Source organism: Rousettus aegyptiacus, unplaced genomic scaffold, assembly GCF_014176215.1.
Source record: "Rousettus aegyptiacus isolate mRouAeg1 unplaced genomic scaffold, mRouAeg1.p scaffold_m13_p_4, whole genome shotgun sequence".
Lineage (NCBI taxonomy): Eukaryota > Metazoa > Chordata > Mammalia > Chiroptera > Pteropodidae > Rousettus > Rousettus aegyptiacus.
In genome coordinates, this window is record NW_023416307.1 from 4,070,563 (window position 1) to 4,096,487 (window position 25,925).

The window sequence follows — 25,925 nt, forward strand, 5'->3', positions numbered from 1 at the left end:
TTAACCAATGTCACCGTAAATTTTTTTTTTTTTAATTTTCAAAAAATAAAAATAAAAGCTTACAGACAGATAACGGCAATGAATGAGAACGATGCACAGAAAGTATTCTGTAATGCTTGCCCTGGAGAGATTTTTTTAAAAAAAAATAATTAAAAATATTTTCAATTACAGCTGGCACATGACATTAGTTTCAGCTGAACAACATGGTGCTCAGACATTTACACGCCTTACGACGTGATCGCCCCGACAAACCCAGCACCCACCTGACTCCCCACGGTTACTGCAGTATTGCCTGCGCCCCTCCTACTGCACTCCGCGCCCGCGAACGCTTTGTGACCGCCGGTCTGTGCTTCGTCCGGTCCCCTTCGCCCCACCCCCCAACCCCCCCCACCCGGCAGCCACCGATTTGTTCTCTGTGTCTGTAAGTTCGTTTTGTTTGTTCATTTGTTTCGTTTTTTAGATTCCACATATAAGTGAAATCATGCTACGTTTGTCTTTTTCTGCCTTTACTTACTCTACTCAGCACAATACCATTCTAGGTCCGCCCGTGTTGTAGAAAAAGATTTGTTGGAAGCTTTTACGCAGGTACTGAGATGAACACTGGGTAAAGGACTTCACTGGTGGAGACCGAGTGAGCTAGGCATTTAATCACGACAGTCAGTGTCTGACGCCAATCAGGACTGAGAGGTGCAGCTGGTGACGGGCAGCACAACGTTAAGTATGCTCAGGCTTACGAACCATTTTAGAAACAGACACTGAATCTGAAGGAAACAGGCTGGCATCGAGAGGTGGCCCCCACGGCACGAGGACAGTAAGAAAAGCAGATAAATCAGGTTCGCATTAGCTCGCCCTGACAGGAAGCCCTGGTGCGGGATGTAGATTTTGAGGACAGAAGTCCACATGGCATGGTCATGTGCACTTGAACTGTCAGGTGTATCGCCAGGGAAGGACCCCGCGGGTGCTGAGCGGGGTGGCCAGTGTGCCCGAGATCATGTCCGGTGGGTGGGAGAGACCCTCCGAGGGCGGTACGAGGTAGGAGCCTGGATGGTCAAGAGAGGGAATGACGGAAGTAGGAGCTGGTTTTGCAGAAATAGGTCAACCAAGTCCCCAGACAACATTGGATGGACCAGCCAGTGGATGCGGAATGGACGGAATGAAAACAAGTTTGAGCACAGGAATGTGATGATTTAAGCTTTCTTTATCCTCGTAGACAAGTGCTATTTTTATAAATTAAAAAAGCCTAACCTTAACTATGAACTTTGGATGATAATGTGTCGTGCGGGGTGTTGGTGGTGGGGCGGGGGGGGGGGTGGCGGCCGTGGGGCGCTGATGAGGAGGGGTAGGCTGTGCCTGTGAGGAGAGCATGGGAACTCTCTGTACCTTCCTCTCATTTTGTTGGGAACCTAAAAAAAGGAAATCTTTAAAAAAGATGGTTTAAAAAAATTAAAGCCATAAGATGATACTACGACCTTCACAGGTAGGATAATGAACAATTCCCTAAGTTAGGAGGTAGGTTCGTGGCGTTTAATTCTCTGAACTGTACATGTTACACGCGTTCTTGTACACACACTATATGTGTTAGATTTAAAAAGCTGAACAGAAGTACTGCATACTCGTTCCGGAGCGATCAGAGCCGCAGAAGTCGGGTGGGCTCTCCTCCCACCGCCCCCCACACAGAGCTAGCTGTCCTGAGACACAGGCGCAGCATCTCCTGCCTTCGCAGCGGCGAGACGGCTTCAGCAGTTTCCCACATCAGCCTCCAAGGTCACCTGTGATTACGCACAACTTTCTAGCATTTCTGTAGAGGAAGATCGGCGGCTGTCTTAATTTTTAACGTTACCTTCATCTTACTGTGACGTTGAACTTTCTTTCTGCTCCATACGGCTGCAACGGCGGCTATTAACTGAACTCCCAGATGGGCTGTCAAGGGGTTCAAGAACTCTAAAATTTTTTGTCGTATCGTCTAAAAAATGCGGAGGAAAAAAAAAAGAGTTATTGCGGAGCAGTGTCAAGGCTGCCGTCTACTTGGTACTTGAAACCGCCTACCAACGCTGGGCACAGGGCCATGCGGTCAGCGTCCCCCGCACCGTGGGAAGAGCAGGGGTCGGGGCTCCTCCTGGGGGACCTGGATGTGTGGGGCAGACAGGCGCCGGCTGAGCCAGCGGGAGGAGACTGGGAGCTGGGGAGCACCACGCTCGAGCAGCCATGAGCAGGGCTGGGGCTTCGCAGAGTAAGGGGCGACCAGCAGCGGGCTGGCCCTAGCCCACCCCAAGGTCCCCAGCCTTGTTCTGTCTCGACCAGCCAGGAAAGGCTTACATTCGCTGGAAAGATGTTGTCCAGTTTCCCGAAATAAGTCGAAATAAGTACTAGTTACCTAATTTTATTGTTTAATCAATTCGAAATAAACGCACAACCCCACTCCCTCCCTCCCTCTCACTGCACGTGGATTTTTCTCAGTTCTGGGAACTGCCGTGCTCCCTCCTCTGCGAACCCCGTGGGTGGCCACGCCTCTGCCGCCACTGCCCCAGTCGGGTGCCCTCGGGGGTCTCCGCAGCCGCTCCGCCTCAGGCCGCCCTGCCAGCCCTGGGCGGCGCCATCAGAGCGCCCTGCACCTCTCTGCGGCGCTGTCACCGTTATGTGTAAACTGTCTGTGTCTGCCACCAGGGCAGGGGCTTCCCGGCTCAGAATCAGGCCCTGGCACACAGAGCGGGCACGAAGATGTTCACCAAACGCACGAGCTTACTGGACGCTTATGAGCGGGTTCCCTCTGCCTCTGCTCAGTGCGTTAGATGCAGGTGAGCGTGGGATGGAGATGTCCCTCCCAAGCCACCCGGCCTCTGCTCCAGGGAGACTATCGACGTCCCAGTGTGGGCTTAGAGTTAAGTGCTCAACAAATGCTAGTCATCATCAAAGTGAGTCCTTCCATCAGCCTGTGAGGTAGGATACTGATGACAGACCCATTTCACGAATGAGAAAACTGAGGCTCGGAGATTAAGTGTCTAAGGGTTTTCTTAATTCTTTTTTAGAGAAGACTTGGGCTTCAAGCGAGTGCCTGTGGAAGCTTGAAATACGGATTTCCCCTCAAGGGCACCCATGGGATGGATGGGATATTCTGGAGGCCTGTGCACCACAGTACCTAAAAGCACTCCGACCTGGGCACCGGACTGCCTGGGTCTGGTCCCACTGCCGCCCCTCATCCGATGCGCGATTGCGGGGAAAGCACTCGCTCTCTCTGCCCCAACGTCCTCATCTGTAACCTGGCAGTGACCGCACGACCTGGTAGGTGAGAACTAAATGTGCCAGCCAATGGAGAGGGTTTTCACGGAGCTTCCGGCTGAGGACCCTGCAGCACAGGGAGGTCAAGGAACTCGCCCGAGGTCCCGGGAACCGCTAGGCGGGGAGCTGAGCCCCGGGAGCCTGGCTCCCTGTGTTCTGAGCCCCTCCCCTCAGTCGGGCACCCGTGTAAGCCCCGAGGCCACTCCTGCCACCCCGGTGCTCAGCTGACATGAGACATGGCTGCCACGCACCCTAGAGCAGAGGCTGCGTCACGTGCCTAGATGCTCCCAAGGCAGAGACTCTTACAGCTGAGGAGAATGAACCAGGCATGTTGTCCTAGGTTGTGTGATTTTGGTTTAACGAAAAAATTCGAAGACACCACGGGCACCAGGTACCGCTGACTGCGGAACACAGGGATGAGCTGTTTTAGCAGAGGAGCTTGAGAGAAACAGGTACCCCATCTCAAACCCGCAGGGACTGTGTTTTTTATTTTCAGTTTAAAAAATAGGCACACTGTTGAATTATACACCTGAAACTTATTGGATTTTGTCAATCAACGTCACCATAAAAAAAAATCTAATTAAAATTTAAAAAGGCAATAGGTAAATAATAGATGCTGAAAACTACTCATGAAGCCTTCTATCCCATGAATAGAAAAAGTATTTGTTACCAACAAACTGGAGATTTCTACTTCGGACTTGGACTGCTGAGTTTCATCGAGCCCGTTGAGTTCATCTACGTGTATGTTCCCGTACGCGTTTATTTTCGGTGAGAAAATATGAGACAAAGGAAAACACCAAACCACAGGGAACACTCTCACCTTGGTGGTTTTAAAGTAAACGGAAGAGGACCCCTTCGTGGCCCCGAGGAGGTCCACGGGCCTCTTCTGCGCCTCCTCCCTCCTGAGGACATTCCAGAGAAGGGCCATGGTGTTCACGATGCGAGGCAGCTCTTCCAGGATGGCGTTCTTGGCGTTCTTCAGGTTGCTGGGATCGCTCGCGGCAGTGGTCTGAAAATGACAGTGACAATGCGCGCGACCCGGCTGCATCGGTGGCAGAGGCTCCACCTCGTGAGGACAGCGGAGCTGGGGGGATGAGGCCTGGGCTGTGGCCTCCTCCGAGCGAGGCCCGCCTGCGGCGGTCCGGAAGCAGCACGCTTCCCTGGGCATCTGACCCGTGGACTTCTTTCAAAGAGGGGCAGCTGCGAGCCTGAGACTCCGCGCTACAAACACACGCAATCATCATCCGACCAAGCCTTAACTGCATTCTCAAATTTCATCCCAGATAGAGTAGAGCACCTAACAGCTCAAACGTCTCCCGACAGAGTTCAAGCCCATAGAGGGGAAAAATGCATATAAGCAAATGGCTTTATGTTTTATTCCGCGCAGTTACTGACAAACAATGGGCAAGGGCTGAAGGAGCACCGGGAGAACAAATCCACACCTGCAGCCCTAGGTGCATGCATCTGCACGACAGCTGCATTCATACCCGTGTATCTGCACACACGAGCATTACTTACGTACACCCATTTCTTATTTGAAAGTCATAACCGATATTATGAAAATTGCCTCCAACTCAAAGACCTACCTTTTTATTTTGGTTGGGCTGTTCCAAAAGACAAAAATGACTGATGGTAGTCAGACCTTCCAAGAGAGTGAGTGGGTAATCCGGGGAAATGTTTTCCCTCTTGGAGGTTATGCTTTGGTGAAGAAACGAGAGAGTAGTTTTGAGAATTTTTAAGAATGAGGCCATGAAGGTTCTTAATCTTACAAACATAGTGTAGAGAGAAATCGCTACCTTAAACAAACGGGGGTTCTCATAGCAACATAATGAAATATTGTCGTAACATGGATAGGCATCTTTTGTGCTGTTTTACACACACCCGGCCACTTTGGAAAAATGTTTCCAGGTGTTTTAGAATTTCTGCGAAGGTGATTCACATTTTTACTTCCATTTCACAAAATAACAGAGAGTGACTGGCTTGTCCTGCAACACTGAGCTGGCCTGGGCAGCTGTAGGACTAAAGACGAGAATCTGAACATTTAGTTCCTTGTTCCCCTCTTGGCAATGCTAAACAGGCTTCTAGTCAGGCTGAAATTGTCCTCCAGCTGGCATACCGGTCACTCATCACCAAAACTACCACTAAAAGAACCGTAACGCATCAAGGCCTCGCCGTACCTGATAGAAAGCTTCGCAGATTCGCTTTCGTACTGCTTGACCAGCTCATCCAAGTTTTTGCAAATCTGGACAACGAAAGGTGTCACCGTCCAGCCCAGGGACTTTCCGAAGTACGGCAGGGAATGTGTGACCAGGCTCACCCAGGCCGGGTGCATGCCGTAGCCGTAGGCCGGCTGCAGCCCTCTTACCACCGCGGACACCAGCAGCCCCTGGGAGGGGAGGGGGTGGGGCCGCACGTACTGCCCCGCGCTGATGGCCTGCTGGAAGCTGAGCGCCCTCCGCCACTCCCGGGACAGGTCTGGCTGGGCGTCCGCCTCCTCCAGCACCTGGCCCAGGTGATGTTCCAGGACGATCAGCACCTGCAGGAGCTTCAGCAACTCGATCTGCAGGGGGTGCTCGCTCCAGACCTGATCCTGGCCCAAGTTGATGAGACTCTCCTCGAAGAGGCTGTCCTCCCGCACAGCGCGGCCTCGCTCCGCCGTGGCCGGGCCGTAGCGCTTCTGGCTCGTGTACATGGAGGCCGACAGCGACAGCAGGACAAACTCCTGGACTTGGCACCTCTGCAGCAAGCCGTGGATGGACTCCGCGTTCTGCCCTTCGGCGGACTTGGCCACCGAGACCAGCTGCGTCATTATTCGAATCAAAACCTCCACACTCTTGACCTGGACGTCCCGGTTGCCGAGCGCGTCTCGGTGGGAGACCTTCAAGTAGCAGGGGTAATAGCTGCGCAGGAAGCTCAGGCACAGGTAGGTGAGGAGCTCGATCAGCAGGGAGTGGGGACACACGTTGGGGGGCTGGGTCTGCAGTTTTCCGTAGAAACTCTGGCCGACGAGGGCCTCCTGGTGCCGAGCAAGGAGGTTGGAGATGAGGTTGAGGTGCGCGGTGGAGCTCGTGTCCATGCTGGTCCTGGACACGGCCTCGATGAACTCCTTGGGGTTGGCTTTGAGCACGGCCTCCAGCACCGAGAAGGCGTAGAGGACGCGCCGGGAGTCGTAGGGCTGCAGGTAGAGCAGGACGTGCTTGAACAAGGCCTCGGCCGTCTCCTGCCTGTCCCGCTGCTGCTTCAGCAGCCTGGACGAGGCGAGGGCCTGGAGCTCCAGGTCGGCCTCCTCGTCACTGGAGAGCGACTCTGAAGCCTGGGTCCTGTCCGAGTCCACACGTGCCAGGCCCAACCTGGCACTGGACTTGCAGGCGTCCGCCTGGAAGGCCGCCAGCAAGGCGGAGCGCCTCGGGTAGCCCCGGCCAGCGGCGGGGATGGGCGCGCAGCAGCTGTCTTCGTGGCTCGGCTCCTGCGGGTCGTGGGACGGCGAGGAGAAGGAGGACGTGTTCTCGCTGTCCGTGAGGGCGGAGCTCGTGTCTGCAGACTCAGTGTGCTCGCTGCTGTCAGGAGCGCCACTGGCCGTCCTGTCGAGAAGGTCGCCGTAGTCGGGAAGGTCCTCCTCCGTCAGCTCGCCTCCCGGCGGGTCCTTCTCCGGTTCCTTCTCCACCTCGGCCCAGATGGCCTCCCGGTCCACGGTGGTGAACTGGCTCAGGGGCGTGCCTTCTTCCGGGCTGCCGTCCGGAGGCTCCGACGCGCCACAGGACTCTTTGCAAGAGCTTTTCTTCCTGTTAAACCAACGATGCAAGTCTTCTGAAAATTACAAGATGGTACACAACTTCAGAACAGAAGGGTGAGCTATGGCAAGCTACTTCTAGAGTGATCGTTGTCTGAAGGTCAATAAGGACCAGTATTAACGGAATTCCCCCCATGAAACCGAACAGTCGTGTCCAGATTACACGGTGGACAAAGGCAGATGAGTGAACAGGTCTTCCGAAACGTTCAAAAGTCTCTCTCCTTCCTCCTCTCCCCTCCCCATCCTGCCCCCCGCCTCATGTGCGCAGAAGATGCTGGTGAAGGCAGAAGGCAGCTGTCTGCAAGCCAGGAACAGAGTTCTCACCAGGAACCGAACCCCGCCGGAACCTCAGCCTTGGACTTCCCAGCCTCCAGAACTGAGCGACGAATGTCTACTGTTTAAACCACTCAGTCTACCGTATTTTGTTACAGTCCATTCAGGGGAGAGTATCTATAACATGCACCTATGCAAATGTCTAGAAGAATACATGCCAGACCATTAACGGAACCAGCTCCGTCACCTGGCATGACGAGGCACTCTGACTTGTTTCACTTCTTTATCGTTCCAATTTTTAAAATGAGCACGTTAGTACTTCTGTAATATACATACACTATTTAAAAATACTCAGATCTCTTTCAAAGAAGGCAAAAGCTGGACGTCCTTGGTACTGTCCAACACTTTTAACATGCAGCTCTCAACCAATGTAGCCCATGAACATGAACCAAGACCAGGAAAGAAGGAAGAATGAGGTATTAGGGACAGAAGCGCTGCCCACGCACACAGGTGCATTTTAAAAACAGGTTGCTGTCGGGTCACAGAGGGAAGGCGGGGCGCAGCCGCACACTTCTGGTTGCTTCCAGGGAAGAAGGCGGCAGAGGGAAGAGACCTCCTCCTGTGAGGAAGCAGCAGAGAACATTCGCTAGGGGAAGGAGCGGGAAGGGCCATGAGACTTCTAAAACCCGGCAAACCACGGAGTTAAACTTTCTTCTTCACGTAGACAAAGGAACACTAAAAATTAAGCACCATAAACGACAGTCAGTCAAACTCTGAAGAAGGTGCTTAGTTAATTTTACTGTCTTGTGGAATGATGAAATGCATGCTCTTCGAGAGGGCAGCCAGCTCTTCCTAACGGGGAACCAGAAGTTACAATTTTAGGCAAGAAAACCTGTCAAGAGAGGCCACTTTCTCAGAAATCTTTGCTTATTTAGGTGCTAGGCTGCCTTTCTCTGGAAGATAAGACTGTGACAAACACAGAATATTTACCACCCAGCGAGCTAAGCAGATGAACTCACGGCTGGTGAAGCCGTGGCTCAGAGAGCGGCCGGCAGTCAGCGCGCCCAGGTGGGGCGGTGCCCTCCGTAATGAACTCCCGGGTGTGAGTCCTTCTCTTCCTCTTACCTGTATTTTTTTAAATTTGCCTCTGGGAGTTCTCTGAACCCAAAGGCTATTTCTTCTGCATTTCTGTGTGTTAAGAGAATTTTCTAGCTGGAAAGACCCTTAGAGAGCAAAGGAAACCACTTAACCTGTCATTGCAGGTTCACAAATAAGCTATTTTTATAAGCTAAAGGACAACTGACCAGATCATATGCAAATTTCAACACTGTCGGTCTTTTAATTTCGAAGGGACCCTAAACCACCCCATCCCCAGGGACCCGGAGAGACGGCCTGGCCGAGGCAACCAGACTCCACTGCACACTGGGCCTCACACCGCGACCGTCCCCAAGAGCAGGTGCCGGCTTTGGCGACGTGTAAAGAGGTGACCTCTTATTCTCGCCTACCTCACAGGCTCCTGAACTGTCTTCTCTAGGAAAAGAATCAAGAATCAGCAATTTTCGTTGGAACATGGGTTACTAAAATTTTCCTGTTTTATTAAAAAGAAAAATCTAGTGAAGAGAAACCCACTCTGTAGCATTTCTAAGTGCTTGTTCATCTGATGTGTAAATTTTAGAAGTCCGCACAAATCTATAGGGAAATCTACAGGGGCTACCTCTACGCCATCTGAACCTGGTGATGTCACAGAGCGGGTCTACGCGCTTTAGCTGTCGCACGGGGCCCCAGGGCCCAGGATGCCCGCTCCGCCCTCCTGGGCCCGGGGCTCTGGGACTCAGAACCGGCCTGGTGGCCCTGCAAAGCCCGCTCACCCGCCGCGTTCTCCTGCTTGAGGCAGTGAATGGAGGTCCTCTGGGTTTTGGGCTGGAGCAGGAGCAGGAGCACGGGTTCGAGGATGCGGGCCACGTCGCCGAGCGAGAGCGCCCGCACCAGCCAGCCCTGGGCCGCCGCGCTGATGGCGCCGTCAGTGCAGGTCAGGCTGTCCAGCACGACGAACAGGGACCTGTGTGTGGAACCGCGCCGCCGGTCAGTGTCCAGGGCGTGTGCCCACGACCCTCGGCGCTGGGCCCGCGCTGGGCCCGCAGACCCAGGCGGGCGAGGACGCCCGGGGTGCAACCTCGTTTCATGCTATAGTCAGCAGGAGAGCTTTTAACCCCAACGCCCGAGCCTCGGCCACGTCGGTAAAACGTGACCGTGAGGGCGGGCCTCGGGCATCACGAGCTGGCATCAGAGGCTGCGTGTCTGGCCCCACGCCTAGGATTTTGGAAATGAGGCAGAGGAATTTTTTAAAGCAGTGTGGGCTGTAAGGGACCGGCATGAAGTTAACGACGTGGCAGGTATCTTCACACAGTGTGGCCCCTGCTCCAAGCGCGATCTAGCCCACCTGCGCCTCCCCACGACGTCCCCCAAGGGACACGATGAGCAGCTCCTCAGGCGACTCGGAGGCACGCTGGGCTCCCCGCTCACATTGATAAGCTCCTACCACGTCTCCACTCGCCGGGGTCCGGCCCAGGCTCGCGTAGGCATCATGGGCCTCGTTCGCCGCGCGCCACGACCCAGGGGTCACGGTGCCAGTGCCACACACCTCCCAGCCCCCCGGCCCGACGTGCTGCTCAGGGATCTCTGCAAAGTGTCCCTCTGCACCAAGGGTCAGTGACAACAAGGACGGCCTCACCTATCGAAGGAGCGATTGTGAGATGTCACCCGGCTGCCCTGGATCTCCCGCGTCAGGTGCCAGATGACGGAAAATCTGAACAGCGCTTCCAGTCTCGTTCCCTTAATTAGGAAACAAACTGCTCTCAGTCACAGCAAACCCGAGGTAAGAAGGAACGAGCGCTCGGGAGAGGGACGGCGGCAGAGGCTGACGCTTTGTCCCTGGTGTCCGACCCGCAGGACAGGACACCTCCCCTGCTCACTCCAGCACAACGCGTTTTTAGTAAAGCGCATGGTCCAGACTCCACGTTAGCCCGTGCCCAGGGTCAAACGCAGGCCTGCGTGCAAAGAACACGAGAGAGCACGGGGTTCTCGTGCCCTTTGGAAGTGACGGGCCGCATGGCTTAGAGCACGAGGACACGATGTCACTGCGAAGGAGAGCCAGGGCTTCGAGAGGCGACACAGTCTACGTCTGCCGGCCTCCCCAGCGCCACAGAAGCCCTGGGGTACCCACAAGGGTCCTGCAGACATCATGGGAGCCTGGGGAGTGTCCCTGGAGAGCCTTAGTGCGGACATGGACCCCAGTTCTAGAACTCCCAAGGGGACGGCTTGTGTCTGGAGTTCTTCCCGTCCTGGCATTTGCAACACTTCTGCACATTAACCAGGATGTCCACTGAGCCCCGTTTGACTGGATATGCCCAAGCCTGCCCAGGGCACTTAAAGTGGCAGGCTGGCCCAGTGGGTGGAGCCGTTGCAGGGCGGAGGTTACGGGCTGCAAAGACTCACCTTGTCGGAGTCCAGGAGGGCATGGCAGATGATGTCCTCACAGATGTTGGCCGTCGGGGCCAGACAGTGTAGCCGGTAGAACAGTTCTACACAGGTGATGTGATGTTCCCGGGTCTCCTTATTCAGCTGATTCCAAAGCACACGAGCCACCCTCTGGGACACAGGTGACACCGTGTGATCACAGGCGGTACCTACTCATCTCCTCATGTCAGTCCAGTCCCTGTCCCAAGGTACTGGCTTCTACTTATCTTTGCTCTGTGAGAATCCTTAATACACAAAGAAACACCACTAACAAAACAAAACAAACCCAAACCGAACCCTGACACCCCCAGAAGTCATCCAGGCAAGAGCTTCCTGACCAGCTTCAGAGAGCGCATCAACGGGGAGCGAGAGCCTGCTGGCTCACACGCCCCTCCGACGAGCATGCCTCGAGCCCGGCCCTGGGCCAGCCCTGGCTCCAGAGGCGCGTCCTCTGCAAAGTGTGGTGGACGGGCGATGGTCACTGTCCCCACCACCTAGGGTTGGCTCGAACTGGCCTCCGGCTTTATTTCCCCAGAACTGTTCCCGTTTCTGCGCACAACGCTGTGGCAGATGTCTGATTCACTTTCAAGAAACAAATCGTTGCCTAAATCGAGTTCTCCATCTTTGAACTTACAGGGTCCCCAACTGATTGCAGCCCCCTCTCTAAGTCCCGGGGAGCACCGCAGGGGTGCTCAACCCCCGGGGTGACTCAAAAGGAGGAACAGTCCCCACTTGTGGGAGGAGCATTTCTGAAGGCATTCTTCCAGGTCACAGAAAACGATTATGTGTTTCAAGTTATAATATTTTAGGTACCTCTTACAGCCCAGAACTTCTTTTTTTGGCCCCTTTGTTTTTATCTGACAAAACTGTGCGCAGATCAAATTAACCACTGACTGGTCCAAGCCCCCCTAACCATCATTTATTTTTTATCTAAGTGACTGCGGTTTCCAATGATCGAGTTGCAGCTAACTCTGTGACACTGATACTCACTCCGGGGCCAGACACTGCGGACGGCACAAGGCGGGCACCGGTCTCGAGCAAGCCTCTCCGGTGCCACCAGAGCCGCCACGTTTCTTATCATGGTGCCTGTGGCCTTAGGGACAATTTTCAGTAACTGGCCTGGGAAGAGGGTCGCAGGGCCCCACCCGCCCCACTCGCCCTCCTCCCGGTGGGAAATACCTGGTAGAAGTCTGTCCTCTCAGCTACGACCTTCAGAACCCCTGGAGCCACGGGCGGGGCCGTGACCATCTGCAGCCGGCCCGAAAACGGGTTGTAGCCAGCGGTTTTGTAGCGCTTCATCTTGTCTTCGATGACAAGTGCCAGGGACTGCGAATGGTTTATCACTTCCAGCAGAGTGGAGATGGCCACGTTCTGGAGGTAGCAGTCGGTCACACAGCAGCACACGGTCATCAGGGATTTCAACCACGCGGGAAAACTGGCCTCGCTGGCTCCTGAAAGCAAGCCGACCAGAGAGGATGCAGCGAGCGCCAGCGCGCGAGAACGGCGCCCCGTCTGCAGATTCCGAGACACCCTCAGACCCGGGAGTCACCCCGACGGCAGTGGAATGGCCCAGTGGTGCCAACATGCGGTCATCACTCAGGGCCAGAGAGCGGATGAGGCCGAGTCTGGTTTCACAGACTTGTCAGATTATTATTCGAAGTCTGCCAACGTGAATCTCAGGGCTTTTGAGGTGATTCAATATGTTTGCTTTGCTTTCATTTTAAAAGTTTAGATATAGTAAAATTCGTGCTTTTGGGCATAGAACTCGAAACGTTTTTTCAAGGCTCTCTAGGTGGTAGGGCCCGTGACAGGTGTCGGTGCTCAGCACGGTTCTAATGAGCACACGCCGCCAGTGGCGGCTAGAGCTGAGACAAAGCGCCCGTAACGTAGTGACTGCAAGGGGTGAAGCCTGTGCTGACCGCCCTTCCTCGGCTTCCACCTTCCCCTGTACTCTCTTCTCTCCTTAAGGTGCTCACTGCCTGCGATGGACTGAATCACATCTGCCCAGAATGCACGAGGTGAAGCCCCGCCCCTAATGGGCTGGTGGGAGGCGGGGCCTTTGGGAGGTGATTAGGTTTAGATGGGCCGGGAGGGCGGGGCCTTCAGGCGGGATGAGCAGACATCCCCCTAAACTTTCAGCAAGAGAGCACCCAGCGAGGACTCTGCCATCTGTACCCAGGGGAGGGCTCTCACCATCTCACCAGACACCGACGCCGACGCCGACACCCTGACCTCTGCGAGAAAGTGAGGTCCTGCTGTGAGCCACCCGTCTGCAGTATTCTGTTATGGAGGCCTGAGCTGAGACACTGCCTGCTATGCGCTGAACTGTGCCCCACCCCCAAAGGGTTTTATGCTGAAATCCTCACCCCTGGACCTCAGAATCTGCCCTTGTTTGGAAATAGTCAAAGCAGATATAATTAGTTAAGACGGGGTCACAGTAGTGGGTCCCTAACCCAATATGGCTGCTGTCCTCATAAAGGGGACTCTGAGTACAGACTCGCATGCAGGAATAATGCCACGTTAAGACTGGAGTCACAATGCTCTGAGCCAAGGAACTGCCCGCCAGAGGCTGGGGGAGCGGCCTGGGGCACGCCCTTCCCTAGCACATCTGGAGGGAGCACGCAGGGCTCTGCCGACATCTGGCCTCCAGGACTGTGTGAGAATCAGTATCTGCTGTTTAAGCCACTTAGTTTGTAGCCCTTTTTAGTGGCAGCCCTGGCAAACCAATACACAAACCTGTAACAGATCTCGTGAAACAGTCTATTACTGTTTATCAATTACTATTAAGCATCTTCCACACCTTTTAAAGGGCTGTGCTGAACACCCAAAATTTAAAAACACAGACCCGGCCTCATCAACTTGCCATCTGGAGAGACACAAGTCAAGCGTGCACACAGCTAACTATACACTGAGGAAGAGAAAGAGCGTGGCCTCGTCCCTGAGGGCTGGCGTGATGCCAGCTCCCCCGCGAGCATTAATGCCCAAGTGCCGGGAGCCCCCCAAAAGGCCTCGGCGGGCCGCCCCCTCACCAGGAAGCTGGAAGAGCGTTTCGCAGAGCTGCTCCGTCTCCTCCTCGGACAGGTAGACGGGGAAGGTGGCGCAGTCCAGCAGCAGGTGGCAGGCGGCGGCAAAGGCCTCCCTGCAGCCCTCCCTCGGGCTCCCTGGGGCAGTGACCACCTGGTCCACGGCCCAGTCGCCCTCCTTCCTTCGGCCAGGGCTGCTGGGCAGAGGCGATGGCAACGCCGCATTTTTGGTCTTAAATGGAGACCCTCGAACTGTGAACAAGTCTGACAGCATCTGCTTAAACTGAGGCACGCTGATGGGCTTGGCCTCCCACGAGTTCTTCCTGCTGGGGTCGCTGAGCTCCGGGCCCGGTGTCCGGCCCTCGGCCCTCAGGCCTTCAGGCTCCTCAGCCTTGTTCTCGTCCCCAGATGCCGTCTGTTGGACTCCAAAGATGTTCTTCTGGGCGAAGTTGGCGATCAGCTCTTGGATGCAAACAAACGTCCTCTGCATACTCCCGCCCTTCTTCCAAACGTCATCCTTTTCAGGAGAGACTCTGGGGACCCTCAAGTGCTCAGACAGCTCCGGCGACGACGCGCTGAGCCCGATCCCACTGTCTTCAGATTTCAGGGGAGGAAACGAAGCGTCTTCATCCCCTGGAATCACGGCCTTTGTGTCTAAAATTATTTCACTCTTTTCACCTTTTACTGGACTCTGCAAAAAAAAAAAAAAATGTTTGTAATGTACATCTTGTAAGACCAAGGGATTCGAATATCAGCCCAATTAGGCAAACCATAATGTGTACTTCCTAGTTTTCCAAATCCTAATTCTCTACACCAAGAGGATCCCTGTGCACATAATCAAATGAGGGCGGCGCGGAGCGGCAGGAGGCCTCCCGCCCCACGGGGAGGCTGACGCACGGCCGCGCGCTGCCAGTAGGCTGGCTGTGCGCCTTACTTTACGTCACTCATTTAGACCTGTCGGTGTTAAAAAGAAGTTAGTTAAAAACAGTTTCTGACCGATTTAAAATATGAAGGAGGGAACTGGGCTGAGGGTAACATATATAGGCATGAATAAAATGAGAAAGCTAGAACAAAATGTTTATGCACACGTACACACACGTATAAAAACACATAGATACATGTGTGTGCAATAAGTCCTCACTTAGTGTCATCAATAAGTTCTGCAACTTTAAGAGAAATGACAAACAAGGAAGCCAATTTTACCATAGGCTAATTAACATAAACAATAGTTATGTTCCTACGGTATCTCATCAACTTTAGAATGAAACAATATCATTCGGGGACCTAGTGTATATATATTTTGTGGCTTTTCCAAAAGAATGACACTTCGACCTTCAATAAATCAACCTCTTTTCTTATACTGTTATTTGGATAATATTACATTAAATTTAAAATTCTTCATTTTACCCACTGTAGGGAAAAATGAAACAGTATTATGAAATTTTTAAAATATTCTCAATTTGGACACATACTACACATACTTAAACTTTGTATCTTAAATCCTGTTTAGGATATTTTTTTTTCAATAGCTAGAAAAGCTAGGGAAAAAAAAAAGACGACTTTAAAATTAAGGTAGCAACCTGTGAATAGTCTGTAAGGTGAGATTCAAGTCCCACCAGGCATGGCTTTCTGGAAAATGGCTCGCTTTTTAGTCTGTTCATACTCCTGTCTGCCACTGCACCCAACAAATTTCAAAGGCAGAATTTTCAAATTTCTAAATAAGGTAGAAAATAAAAATAATTCCAAGACCATGGGCCTCAAACTGTTTGTGGAACTATAATTGTTAGTCTTTCTGGAGGACAATTTGGCAGCTTCTCTCCTAGTTTTAAAAAAAAGAGTTTGATTACTATCCATTTCCAGGAAGTAATCCTTCAGAAACGCTGGCAACCATGAGTGAGCTGTGTGGCGATGCTGACTACAGCACTGTTTCTACCCGTGGAAAATCAGAAGTAACCTGAATGACGTCAACAGGAGGGTGGCTGGAGAAACTGGAAAGCCACACTGCAGACTGCCACGCAAACGTTTAAAAAGAATAAAAGATCCCTCTGTATCTCAGTATGTTAGCAAATTAGAAAAGAGTGTTAATGTTATGGGTTGGACTGCACTCCCTAAAAAAACATAATGAAGTCCTAACCTCCAGTACCTGTGAACGTGACCTTATAAATCAGCTCCTTGCAGATGATCGAGTTAAGATGAGGTGATTAGGGTGGTCCCTAATCAAATATGACCTTATAAAAAGAGGAAATGCAAACAGACAGATATACACACAAGGAAGACGCCCTGTGAAGATGAAGGCTGAAACTGGGGTGATTTGTCTACACGCCAGGGAACACCAGAGATCGCCGACGAACCACCAGAGGGTGGGGAAGCATGGGACACCCACCCTCTTCCTCCGCTCTCAGCAATCAGCCCCACTGCTGCCCTGACCTCGGGTTCCTGGCCTCCGGAACTGTGAGACAGGCACTTTCTGTTACTCAATTCACTCATCTGTGGTACCTTGTGACTGCAGCCCAAGGAAACTAATCTCTCACTCATATTTGAGAGAAAAAAAAAAAAGACACAGAGACAGATGAGTACACAGAAAGGTCTGGACGGTGAGCGGCATCTAGCCATCAGCTGCGGTGTGGGCTTCCGCAGGCAAGGAGCAGGAATACGGGCGAAGCCAAGGTGGTAACTTCCCTACTAAAATCTTTCGGGAGGTGCCTGAGGATCTAAGAAGCGCACTTTAGTTGTTACCTACGTATATTCTAGTCCTTGCTCCCACCCTAACCAACCCTGAACACTTCACACTCCCGTGAAGGTATGAGCTCCCTCTCCGTGCACAGAACCGCCCAGCCGCTCTCGGCACCTACCGGGCTTCCGCACGTGGACTCCGCGTCTAGGTAGGACGGCGGCATCTGGACCTTGCTGAGCACTTTGAAACACGTCTTCAAGGCATGCGTGAGCTCAGGCAGACTGAGAGCTTCCATTTCCTCCGCCAGCGGCTGCACCAGGCAGCCAAGCACCTGCGGGAGGTACTGCGTCTGCACCTCGGAGTACAGCTCCTGTGGGGTGAGCGCAGGGTCAGCCGGCGTGGTTTCCAGTTCACAATCACAGGGGAGAGAGTCACCTCAAAATAGCATCTTGGAAAATCCCATTTTTTTTTAGAGCATGAGGAATTAATTACCCTAATTCCCAAATTGGAAAACAAAATACTTTTTGACCTAGATAAGTTGATGGACATTTGTCCTCTCCTTTCAAGTGGCTTCGCCCTTTCTAAGAGAAAATCGTCGCCACATTTATTTCTATATCAAGGAAATTAGTTTGCGTTGAGAAAAGTGGTCAACGGCAGAATTTCGAGTATGAAATACACTGACTCCTGCTCCCACATAACCGCAGTACAGGGAGAAACCCAGCCCATCACCTGGCTTACGTCACCCCAGCTCAGCCCACTTACAGCTGGCTCAAGAGTTGGAACCCCCTTTAAACGGGACATAAAAGATAGAGAGTACGTCCAGCTGCACCTTCCACGCTGAAACGAACATTAAAACAGTGCTGTGTATTTACGTAAAACCACTTTTCAGTATGTTCAGGTGTATTAAAGTGGTGACAACACTAATCAGAACACAGGTCACAGCAAGCCCCGCGCTGCCGTCACAGCAGAGGACCTCACCAAGGGAATGACGTCCAGGAGGAGCACCAGGAGGGTGCAGAGCTCGGAGACCGTCGGGGGAGGGCTGCTGTGCGTTCCGGCCGTGGGACTCGGCTTCCCTGGTCTGTGGAAGCCACAGCAAAGAAAACCAGATCAACTCTTTCTCCTCTAAGAATACCAAGCATTTCTTTAATTTCCAACAAAGCTACTTATTCTATTTCGAGCATAATAAAAGACGGAGTCTAGAGTTCTAATCGTTAAGCTTTGGTGCCTAAAACAACCCGACACGGAGAAGTGTCGAAAAGCGTGAGCTCAGCAGATCTGCAGCGCTGTCAACAGCAGCAATTCCAGGCCCTAACCCCGGACGGAAGGCACGTTCCGGAGGAGGAACCTGGCTAGAGAGACCCAGGCCCAACTCCTGTCACCTCGAGCAAGCCGAGATGGCTCCGAAACTCAACGCTCCTCTTTAAATAAGCAGGCAATGGGTTAAACACCTAAGTTAGAAAGTATATGTTGGTTCTCCAAACAGAGTAACTTTGGGGTCACCCAGCTAGGGGTACAACTCAACCCGAATCCTGTCCCTTTCCTTTCTTTCATGCCTACAGCACCTGGTCTTCCTAGGGAGTCTCCCATCCGAGTACTAACCAGGCCTGACCCTGCTTAGCCTCCGAGATCAGACGAGACCGGGCGTGTGCAGGGTGGCATGGCCGTAGCCGAGTTCATTTTCTTCACTAGTCATACTGGAGTTTATCTTAGCAAGAGAGTGACTGAGGAACTGTACACACACTTCTGCCTCTAGGCATCTACTCTAAAGAAACCCGTGCTTATGTGTGTAGACATAGGACAAAGGTGGTCACCACAGCAGCATTTGCAACAAACAAAACGCTGAAACCAGGTTAGTTATAGGATGCACTACTACACTTGGAGATGAATGGGCTAGATGTGTATGTTACGATGCGGGCAAATCCCCAAAGGACTGTTCACCCCCGCAACAGCGCGCTGCAAAGAGTCACATACAGCTTAACACGACTCATGTGAAATTTCAACAGACGAAATAGACTCTATCATTCTGAACACACACTTGTCATAAAAGAACAAACAAGATCCCGGGCAGGAAGATGTTAACGGCGGGAGGAAAGGAGAAAATGTGTTGGGATGGTGGGCAGCTAGTGCTGTCTAGGTAGTAACACATTATTCCTTTAATAAAAGTCTGAAAACCAACAGCCAAGTGGTGTCCGTAACCCTAGCAACGGGTGCGTGTGTATCTGACATTATTCTCTGCCCTTTCTTCCCTCTGAAATGTTTCACAGTTATTTTTATAAAGCAAGCACACCTCGTAACGCTGAAATGGAACTAAGCTGATGAAATGTACCCTGGCCTCGGTATGGCGGGGCCTGGCTGCCGTCTACGGGCTCGGTGAAGATGAGTTTAATCGCGACAGTGTGAACACCTCCGGGGCACGAGGTCGCAGAGCAGCGGAGAGGGGGTGGCTGGGAAGGCATCGAGCGTGCCTGGGCTCTAAGCCGGGCTGCGGCTAGTCTGCTGTGTGCTGCCACACAACGTCCTTCTGTGCCTCTGAGCTCCAGCTTTCTTATGTGACAGGGGCGCCTACTTCCCTTTGGGGTGTCCGGAAGTGTTAATGAGTATGTCTGTAAGGCCGGAGGGCCAGACACTGGCCCACGAGGAACGTTAGTAAGTAAGGCTTCTGTGACGGCTGCTGATACACAGAGACAGTGCGACAGCACAGAACATTCCAATGGAGTGACAAGATGAGGTTTTACAGCGTGACTCACAGGACAAATGGGGTTTGAGAGAGCCCGTTATTTCTCCTTTAGAGGGAACACGACGTGGGCGGGGCTCTGCAGGAGTATGCCCCGCCCACAGTCCTGAGGTGGTAAGAGTCACCGGGTTAAAGGTGAGGGTAAAACTGATGACAGCAGCTTAAAAACATTAAAGCTTTTATTCGACAAGTGAGACACTAATTTTAATAAGAGAAGAGTGATGTCAAATACACTCTCTCCAGTCACGGGGCTACGAAACTAAGCTTCGTTGGTAGCTCGAGCCTGCAAACACCGTGTGAAGAAAGCGGATCGCGTCAGCGTAACCAGAAACGCGCAGTGGACTGTCCAAAGTTTGACTTTAATAATGGAGAAGCTTCAGAATTACGTTTTCTATTCTAACTTTAAGTGAATTCTGTCCAGTCGTGCACTCAGCAGACCAGCCCACTTTAGCCGGTGATGTGTAATCTGACCACAATAAGCAGCTATGAAACCATGAAACCCTCTAATCCTTCCGAAATATTCATTATCCTGAACTGCATACTTACCTAAAGCAATCCTCGAAACACCTCATCATATAATCCCAGAGAAAGTCTGTGCTTAGGGAAGTGATCAGCAAATTCACTGTTTTAACAATCTCGGAGGCATTTCTGTTTTCTTTTATTGTACTGTAAAGAAAGAGGGACATTAATAAATATATCTATGAGACATCCTGCATTACAAGAACACCATGTCTGAAAAACTAATTCACTAATTCATTTTACCATTTACGATTTATTTCTAGAGGGACCGACAAACTCGGTTAAAGATAAAAACATTACTGTCCTTACATAGGAAAGAATATGCGTAATGTCACCCTAACCAGCATTTGAGCTGACACATTCTCGGCAACAAGCTCAAGAGCTATCAGAAAAAGAATGTGACGTAGAAAGCCAGTTCTAGTCCGACTGTAGGTAACTGGATACTCCACTGGTGGAAGAACTTGGGAGGGAAACGTGGCTAACGCGTAAAAGGGCATCTCCCGTGACTCAGGAAATCTACTCTAGGGCTTTATCCTACAGAGGCCCTTGCTCAGCCACAGAGGACGTGTGCATAAGGGTGCCCCTGCAAGGCCATTACGAACACTGAAGAGGCAGAAACCACCCAAAGGTCAATCAGCAAGAGACTGGCCCACCAGTCAGGATTTCTTAGTAAGTGACTAAGAAGGGTCTCAGGCAACCACTGTTTTCCACAAGAGAAGAGAATACAGCTACTCATAACTTGCATTTAAAAAACAGACGACTAAATAGTGAGTGTAATTCCAACTGTCTCCGTCTCTCTGCTCCCTCCCACCCCTATATGTATAGGCATTAAAAGTTAAAAGCCTGAAAAGAAATGAAAATGTTTTAGGTTTTTCTCTGAAGGGCAGTGGGATTATGGGCGATAGCTCTTTCCTTGATACCTTCAAATATTAGTATGTTCTATAATGAAAAACAATAAACTATTCTGGGAGAAAGAAACCAAACGCTAAGAAATCTTAATACATTTACAATTAATAAACCAAAAAAACTTCCAATTAATTTAAATTTTCAGTACACCCTATGCCAATTCAGGCAGCAGGAAATTATATCGAGAATAAAGTAAAAAGAGATTATACTGTCTTAAAAAGAAGAAAAACACAATACAGGTTGATAGATAACATGTACTTTAAGTCAACGTGTCTCTCCTAAACCCCACTCGGTCTGCCCTCAGGGTCCTGCAGCATGTGCCCCCCTCCACTAGCTACCAGACGACCCCCGCCCCTGACTCCACCTCCTGACCTCCCCCCCCCACACAGCTGCCCTCCGCCCACAGCTCACTACTTGGCTAATCTAGATGCAGTCACCTCTGCTGAAGGATTTGTCATACTTGATCGATAAATATGGTTCGTACGTCCCAGGCTAGCGCAGAGACTGGAACACACTCCTTTCTAACCCCTCGGAGTACTCACGAGGCAACAGCCAATTCGTGCTGGCCGATTCGAGGATGGAGGTGACCTAAGTGATACCCTAAGCTGCATCTCCGCTCCTCTCTCTAGCACTTCACAGCTTATAATAAACAACAAGGGAAGAGAAATCATGGCATCAGGAAGGGAGGAAGCGTGTAAAGTTGGAGGTCAAACCGATACCTTATCAGCGAATTTCCACTCTGAGTGTAGCTAAGTTGAAGATCAGAGCCGAGAGCATCTCTGCAGTAGGAATAAAAGGCCCGGATGACTTCAAGAAACAAATTCTCAACCACTTGAGGCCCTGCAGCAAAAAAGGAAATGGCCAGAGAAAGATCAACGATCCAATTCTAAATCGACAAATGACACACGTAGGAAACGCAGTTAACTCTGCGTACACAGACAATTCATACAGTCTAAAACGCACAGGAACTTTAGTTGTGACAATGACTTTAGCTGGGGAAAAACATCCATGGAAATGGCCAACACCTTTGCAGAGCCGGACACTGGTCTAAGCATTTTCTATCTAGTAACTTCCTTAATCTTCACAGTAGCGACGCGAACAGGTGCTACATTGCCGTCCTGATTACAGATAAGGGGACCAGGACGGAGGCGAAGCAGCCTGCCCGGTCCAGATTCTGCTAGGTGGAGCCAGGGCACATGTGCAGGGTGTTACACGTGCATGAACTGCTCAGCCTGAGACTGTAAACACGGACGGAGCAGGGCGACGTGTCTATCTGGAATTCTTTTCGTCACGAGCAGAACACAGGAGAAGAAGCAACACCAGTGTTGAGAAGCAAATTAAAGGAGCGCAAAAGAACTGGGCCGACCAGGCGGGGGAAGGCAGCTGGGCATGTCCGCTCTACCCACGGCGACCACCGGGAGCACCTGGCCGACCAGGCAGGGGAAGGCAGCTGGGCACGTCAGCTCTACCCACGGCGACCACCGGGAGCACCTGGCCGACCAGGCAGGGGAAGGCAGCTGGGCACATCTGCTCTACCCACGGTGACCACTGGGAGCACCTGGCCGACCAGGCAGGGGAAGGCAGCTGGGCACGTCAGCTCTACCCACGGCGACCACCGGGAGCACCTGGCCGACCAGGCAGGGGAAGGCAGCTGGGCACATCTGCTCTACCCACGGTGACCACTGGGAGCACCTGGCCGACCAGGCGGGGGAAGGCAGCTGGGCACGTCCGCTCTACCCACGGCGACCACCGGGAGCACCTGGCCGACCAGGCGGGGGAAGGCAGCTGGGCACGTCTGCTCTACCCACGACGACCATGGGGCAGCGAAGGGAGTGACTCTCACCCACACCCACAGAGGGACGAAAACAGGATTGACCAAGAAGAAGAAAGTGCTGTCAACAAACTGCGTAGAAAGCAATCGGCAGGTTAACCCCATCTTCCATCTGCCGCACAAGGACACCGAACACTTTTTACAAGCAAGGCCAGCTGCCTGCCCTGATCGGTGGGCGAGAAAATGAGGCAGTGCCTGAGGCCTCGAAACGACAGCACAGGTAAGACTGAGGGTCATCCTGCGCCCTAGTCCCGTATCACCCGCTCCTCTGCCTCTCAGGTGTGTCTTCCCTCGGACAATAAATAACCAGAGAGCAAATTAAACGACCATTATAATCAGGCGGAAGCCTGCCGTTAATGCCCTCCCAGAAAACACGACCAGAAACCCGGGCTAGCAGCAACACCTCGGCTGGCTCACCGAGGCCTACAGCCTTGACCAAAAACACCCACCGCCAAAACGCTAAATTACGTTTCCTTCTCTACCTCCCCAAGCCACACAGCGCGCTCCCAATGCGGTTATTTAACTCGCTTCGTTTTTTAGACTAAACCATGGCTTCTCAGAGCTGCAGTCACTCCACGCTAAGAGAGAAAGCCACGGGCGCCGGCGCTGGCTGACCAAGGCGCGGGGAGGGGGCAACGGGCGGGGGGGGGGGGTCTGCACAGCGCAGAAGCTCCTCTACCCAGCGCTTAAGGGCGGAGCCTGAAGGGACGAACGCTTCTTGCTCTGACTTTGGACAGGGGCGGCTAGAGCTGCTGACGCCACGCGACACGAGTTCACGTGTGCTCCGAGCGGCACGACGTCTCGGACACGCCAAGTCTGAGAGCGGCCAGGCGAGCAGTGGTGTCTTGTCAGAGCGACGTCGAACACCGAGTTCCACTCCCGGGTCCTGGGTGGCCTCAGGCAAACGACTCACCCTGTTCACACTTACTCTCTCCCTCTGTGAAACGGGTCGAGTAAGATGCCCATCTCAGGGTTCTTGGAGGCCTGGGGGTACGTATGGAGACACGTATTAAATGAAGGATGCAAATCGCTCAGCACAAAACACTTGCTCAAAAGGTGTCAGCCGTTAGTACTAACAACAGCAAAAACACACCAGGACCTCAGAGTCTGCCTTCCTTCTAACTTGACCAGATGCGTTTTCTCCCTGGTACCCCCAGAGCCTAGGCCATCCCTGCCACACCGAAGATGCTCTATGCCTGGATCTCAGTGAATAAGCAAAGGGTCTCCATCCTGAGGCCAGAGGGACAAGGAAACAGCAACCAGGTGGTGGGCACATCTGAGCCTCAGATGACGCCATCGAGGTTCAAGCCCCACAGGAAAGACGGGGATATTCTTCCCCATTATGATGCTGAAGTGATTGTAGGTCAAGATCATATAGCGAATGGATACTGTAGCAATCTTTTTTAAGCAAAGGAGAGCAGCTCACTGTTCTCTGCTGATGCCCACAGGGCCACAGTGTTTAAGGGGGACCCTTAGGAACCAGAGGCTAGTTCGCCCCTTCTATGTGACAAGAGAAAGAGACTGAGGCCCAAACGGCAGAAGCGGCTTGCCCAGGGTCACAAGGCAAAAAGATGGAGGAGGATCTCCTATTTTCTTGGAAATAAAGTCAGAGCTCATTTGAAGTATGGCATCCCATTGAAGAAACGTCCTTAGGACCGCGTGTGCTGGGCGGGCGCGTGTGCGGCCGTGCGCAGTGGAACCTCAGAGGCAGTCCCCTAATGAAAACGTCCGTGCGATTGCCAACGCTTCTGAGTGGTGAGCCACAGAACACGACTCAAGTACTTGGAGGTTCTGAAATTCCAAAGATTAAAGCACACTCAGAACAACGTGCTGACTGTATCCCGCCGTGTTTTAACGCTCTGAGAGGGGGCAGCGCGTGATGTGTGACAGGCACAGGCCGTGGGGCCGGCCTGCTAACTGTACCGATTTCCGGCTTGTCGAGCAGACTGACGAGGATGCGGAAAGGCCTCAGGTACGCGTGGTGGCGTTCCTCCGCGTCGGCATCCGAGAACTCCTGGTGCAGCAGCTCCGCCAGCCCCTGTTAAAACAGAAAGAGCCTTGGAGGGGAGACCGCCCAGGAAGACCAGGTGCTGTTGGCGGCAACGAATAAAAAATAAGGGACTGTAAGCTGGCAAGGTCCTTGCAATCTGTGAGGTCAACCAAGGGTTGCCTCGTCTGAAAAAAAAAGAAGCCAAATACCAGGACACTGGACATAGTAAAGTACGATGTTACTGGTTGTTCTCTGGGACACAGAGAAAACCAGTCGCACAGCACCGAGGACACAGAAACGTCCCAGCTGAGCACCAAGGTACATGCCTGACGTCTACTTTGAGGTCCCGCAGAGAAACACACTTTGGAACAAGATCAGGAACGTCTGGATTGGGGTCGACTTTGCAGAAATGCAACTTTACCTCAACTAAAAGATCCTTGGAATATTTTTCAAAAAAATATGAGGACTGGTCTTCATAAGAATTTGAGAGTTCAGACTCCGGCACAATGGTCTTTCCTTTGATATCCGAACCTGTAAAAGAAAAAGCACCGTGAGCTGTAAAGAGATCTATACAAATAAAGTACGTCATATTACGCAAGGGTCTCATGCCACGTTTCTAAAAATATAATTCCCCCGACAGAAAACAAACCAGATCCAGCGTGACCAGGTCACATGTTCTTCTTCCGACAGTGGCTGTTAGTTAAGGATCAGACAGGCAGAATTCCAACTCAGCTGGCACCAAGTTAGTCTGTCTCAAGAATTCCACACAACTGTCTTTGACAGGTGTGATTACCAGGATCTGACAGAATGAGGATCGTTGTTAAAAACCAGTGTTTATTTGTATGGCACTACGTGAAATCAAGGTTTCCTCATCTGCACGTCCTCACTTTGAGCCCTGGGGAATTCTGAGGACTTTAGGGCAAGGAACAGCATCCTCATGGTACAAGCAAAGAACCTGTGGCTAAGTGAGTCAGAGCTGGTGCCGAACTCGGGTCCCTTGGGTCCCCGGTCCTCTCTACCTACAGCCAGTCAAGCCCCACGAAGAGCGAGCCGTGCATTTAGCAAAATCGTCCTTCTGAGAAGCATGCCTAAAGAGCCTACAGCTGCCCCTCTTGAAACCCTTCCTAAGCTTCCATGCAGTGATTTCTCAGAGTGCTGAATGGGTCGAGGACTTTCCGACTTTGGTGTGGTAAGGTCTGTATGCTGGAGATTTTAAAACGGCTACGCGGCTGAGGGTTTTTAGGGCAGCGAAAACACTCTCCGATACTGCAACGGTGGATACGTGTCATTATACGTTTGTCCAAACCCACCGGGAGGGAAGCGTAATGTGGACTGCGGACTGCGCGTGCTGAGGCGACAGTGTGCGTTCGTCAGGGATGTGGGTGACGGG

At 52.2% G+C, this 25,925-nt stretch overlaps 1 protein-coding gene and 1 pseudogene across 9 annotated transcripts in view; both read right to left on the bottom strand.

The window, feature by feature from the left end:
* Nucleotides 1–25,925, bottom strand: part of DOP1B (DOP1 leucine zipper like protein B) — a 79,000-nt gene that overhangs the window by 23,342 nt on the left and 29,733 nt on the right. For 8 of the 9 annotated variants that reach the window (XM_036219839.1, XM_036219845.1, XM_036219840.1 and 5 more), the window contains 15 exons: nt 24,957–25,066; nt 24,469–24,583; nt 21,434–21,554; nt 19,836–19,955; nt 17,531–17,633; nt 16,731–16,922; nt 13,885–14,569; nt 12,035–12,306; nt 10,835–10,987; nt 10,071–10,171; nt 9,208–9,398; nt 5,454–7,083; nt 4,863–4,974; nt 4,097–4,285; nt 1,841–1,963 (listed from right to left, as the gene is read on the bottom strand). In XM_036219839.1, the coding sequence (XP_036075732.1) occupies nt 1,841–1,963; nt 4,097–4,285; nt 4,863–4,974; nt 5,454–7,083; nt 9,208–9,398; nt 10,071–10,171; nt 10,835–10,987; nt 12,035–12,306; nt 13,885–14,569; nt 16,731–16,922; nt 17,531–17,633; nt 19,836–19,955; nt 21,434–21,554; nt 24,469–24,583; nt 24,957–25,066 (4,217 nt within the window). Of the gene's footprint in view, nt 1–1,840; nt 1,964–4,096; nt 4,286–4,862; nt 4,975–5,453; nt 7,084–9,207; nt 9,399–10,070; nt 10,172–10,834; nt 10,988–12,034; nt 12,307–13,884; nt 14,570–16,730; nt 16,923–17,530; nt 17,634–19,835; nt 19,956–21,433; nt 21,555–23,458; nt 24,192–24,468; nt 24,584–24,956; nt 25,067–25,925 lie in introns of those variants that run through there. The other variant, XM_036219847.1, reaches the window with a different exon arrangement.
* LOC118602277 lies at nt 18,106–18,224 on the bottom strand (annotated as a pseudogene).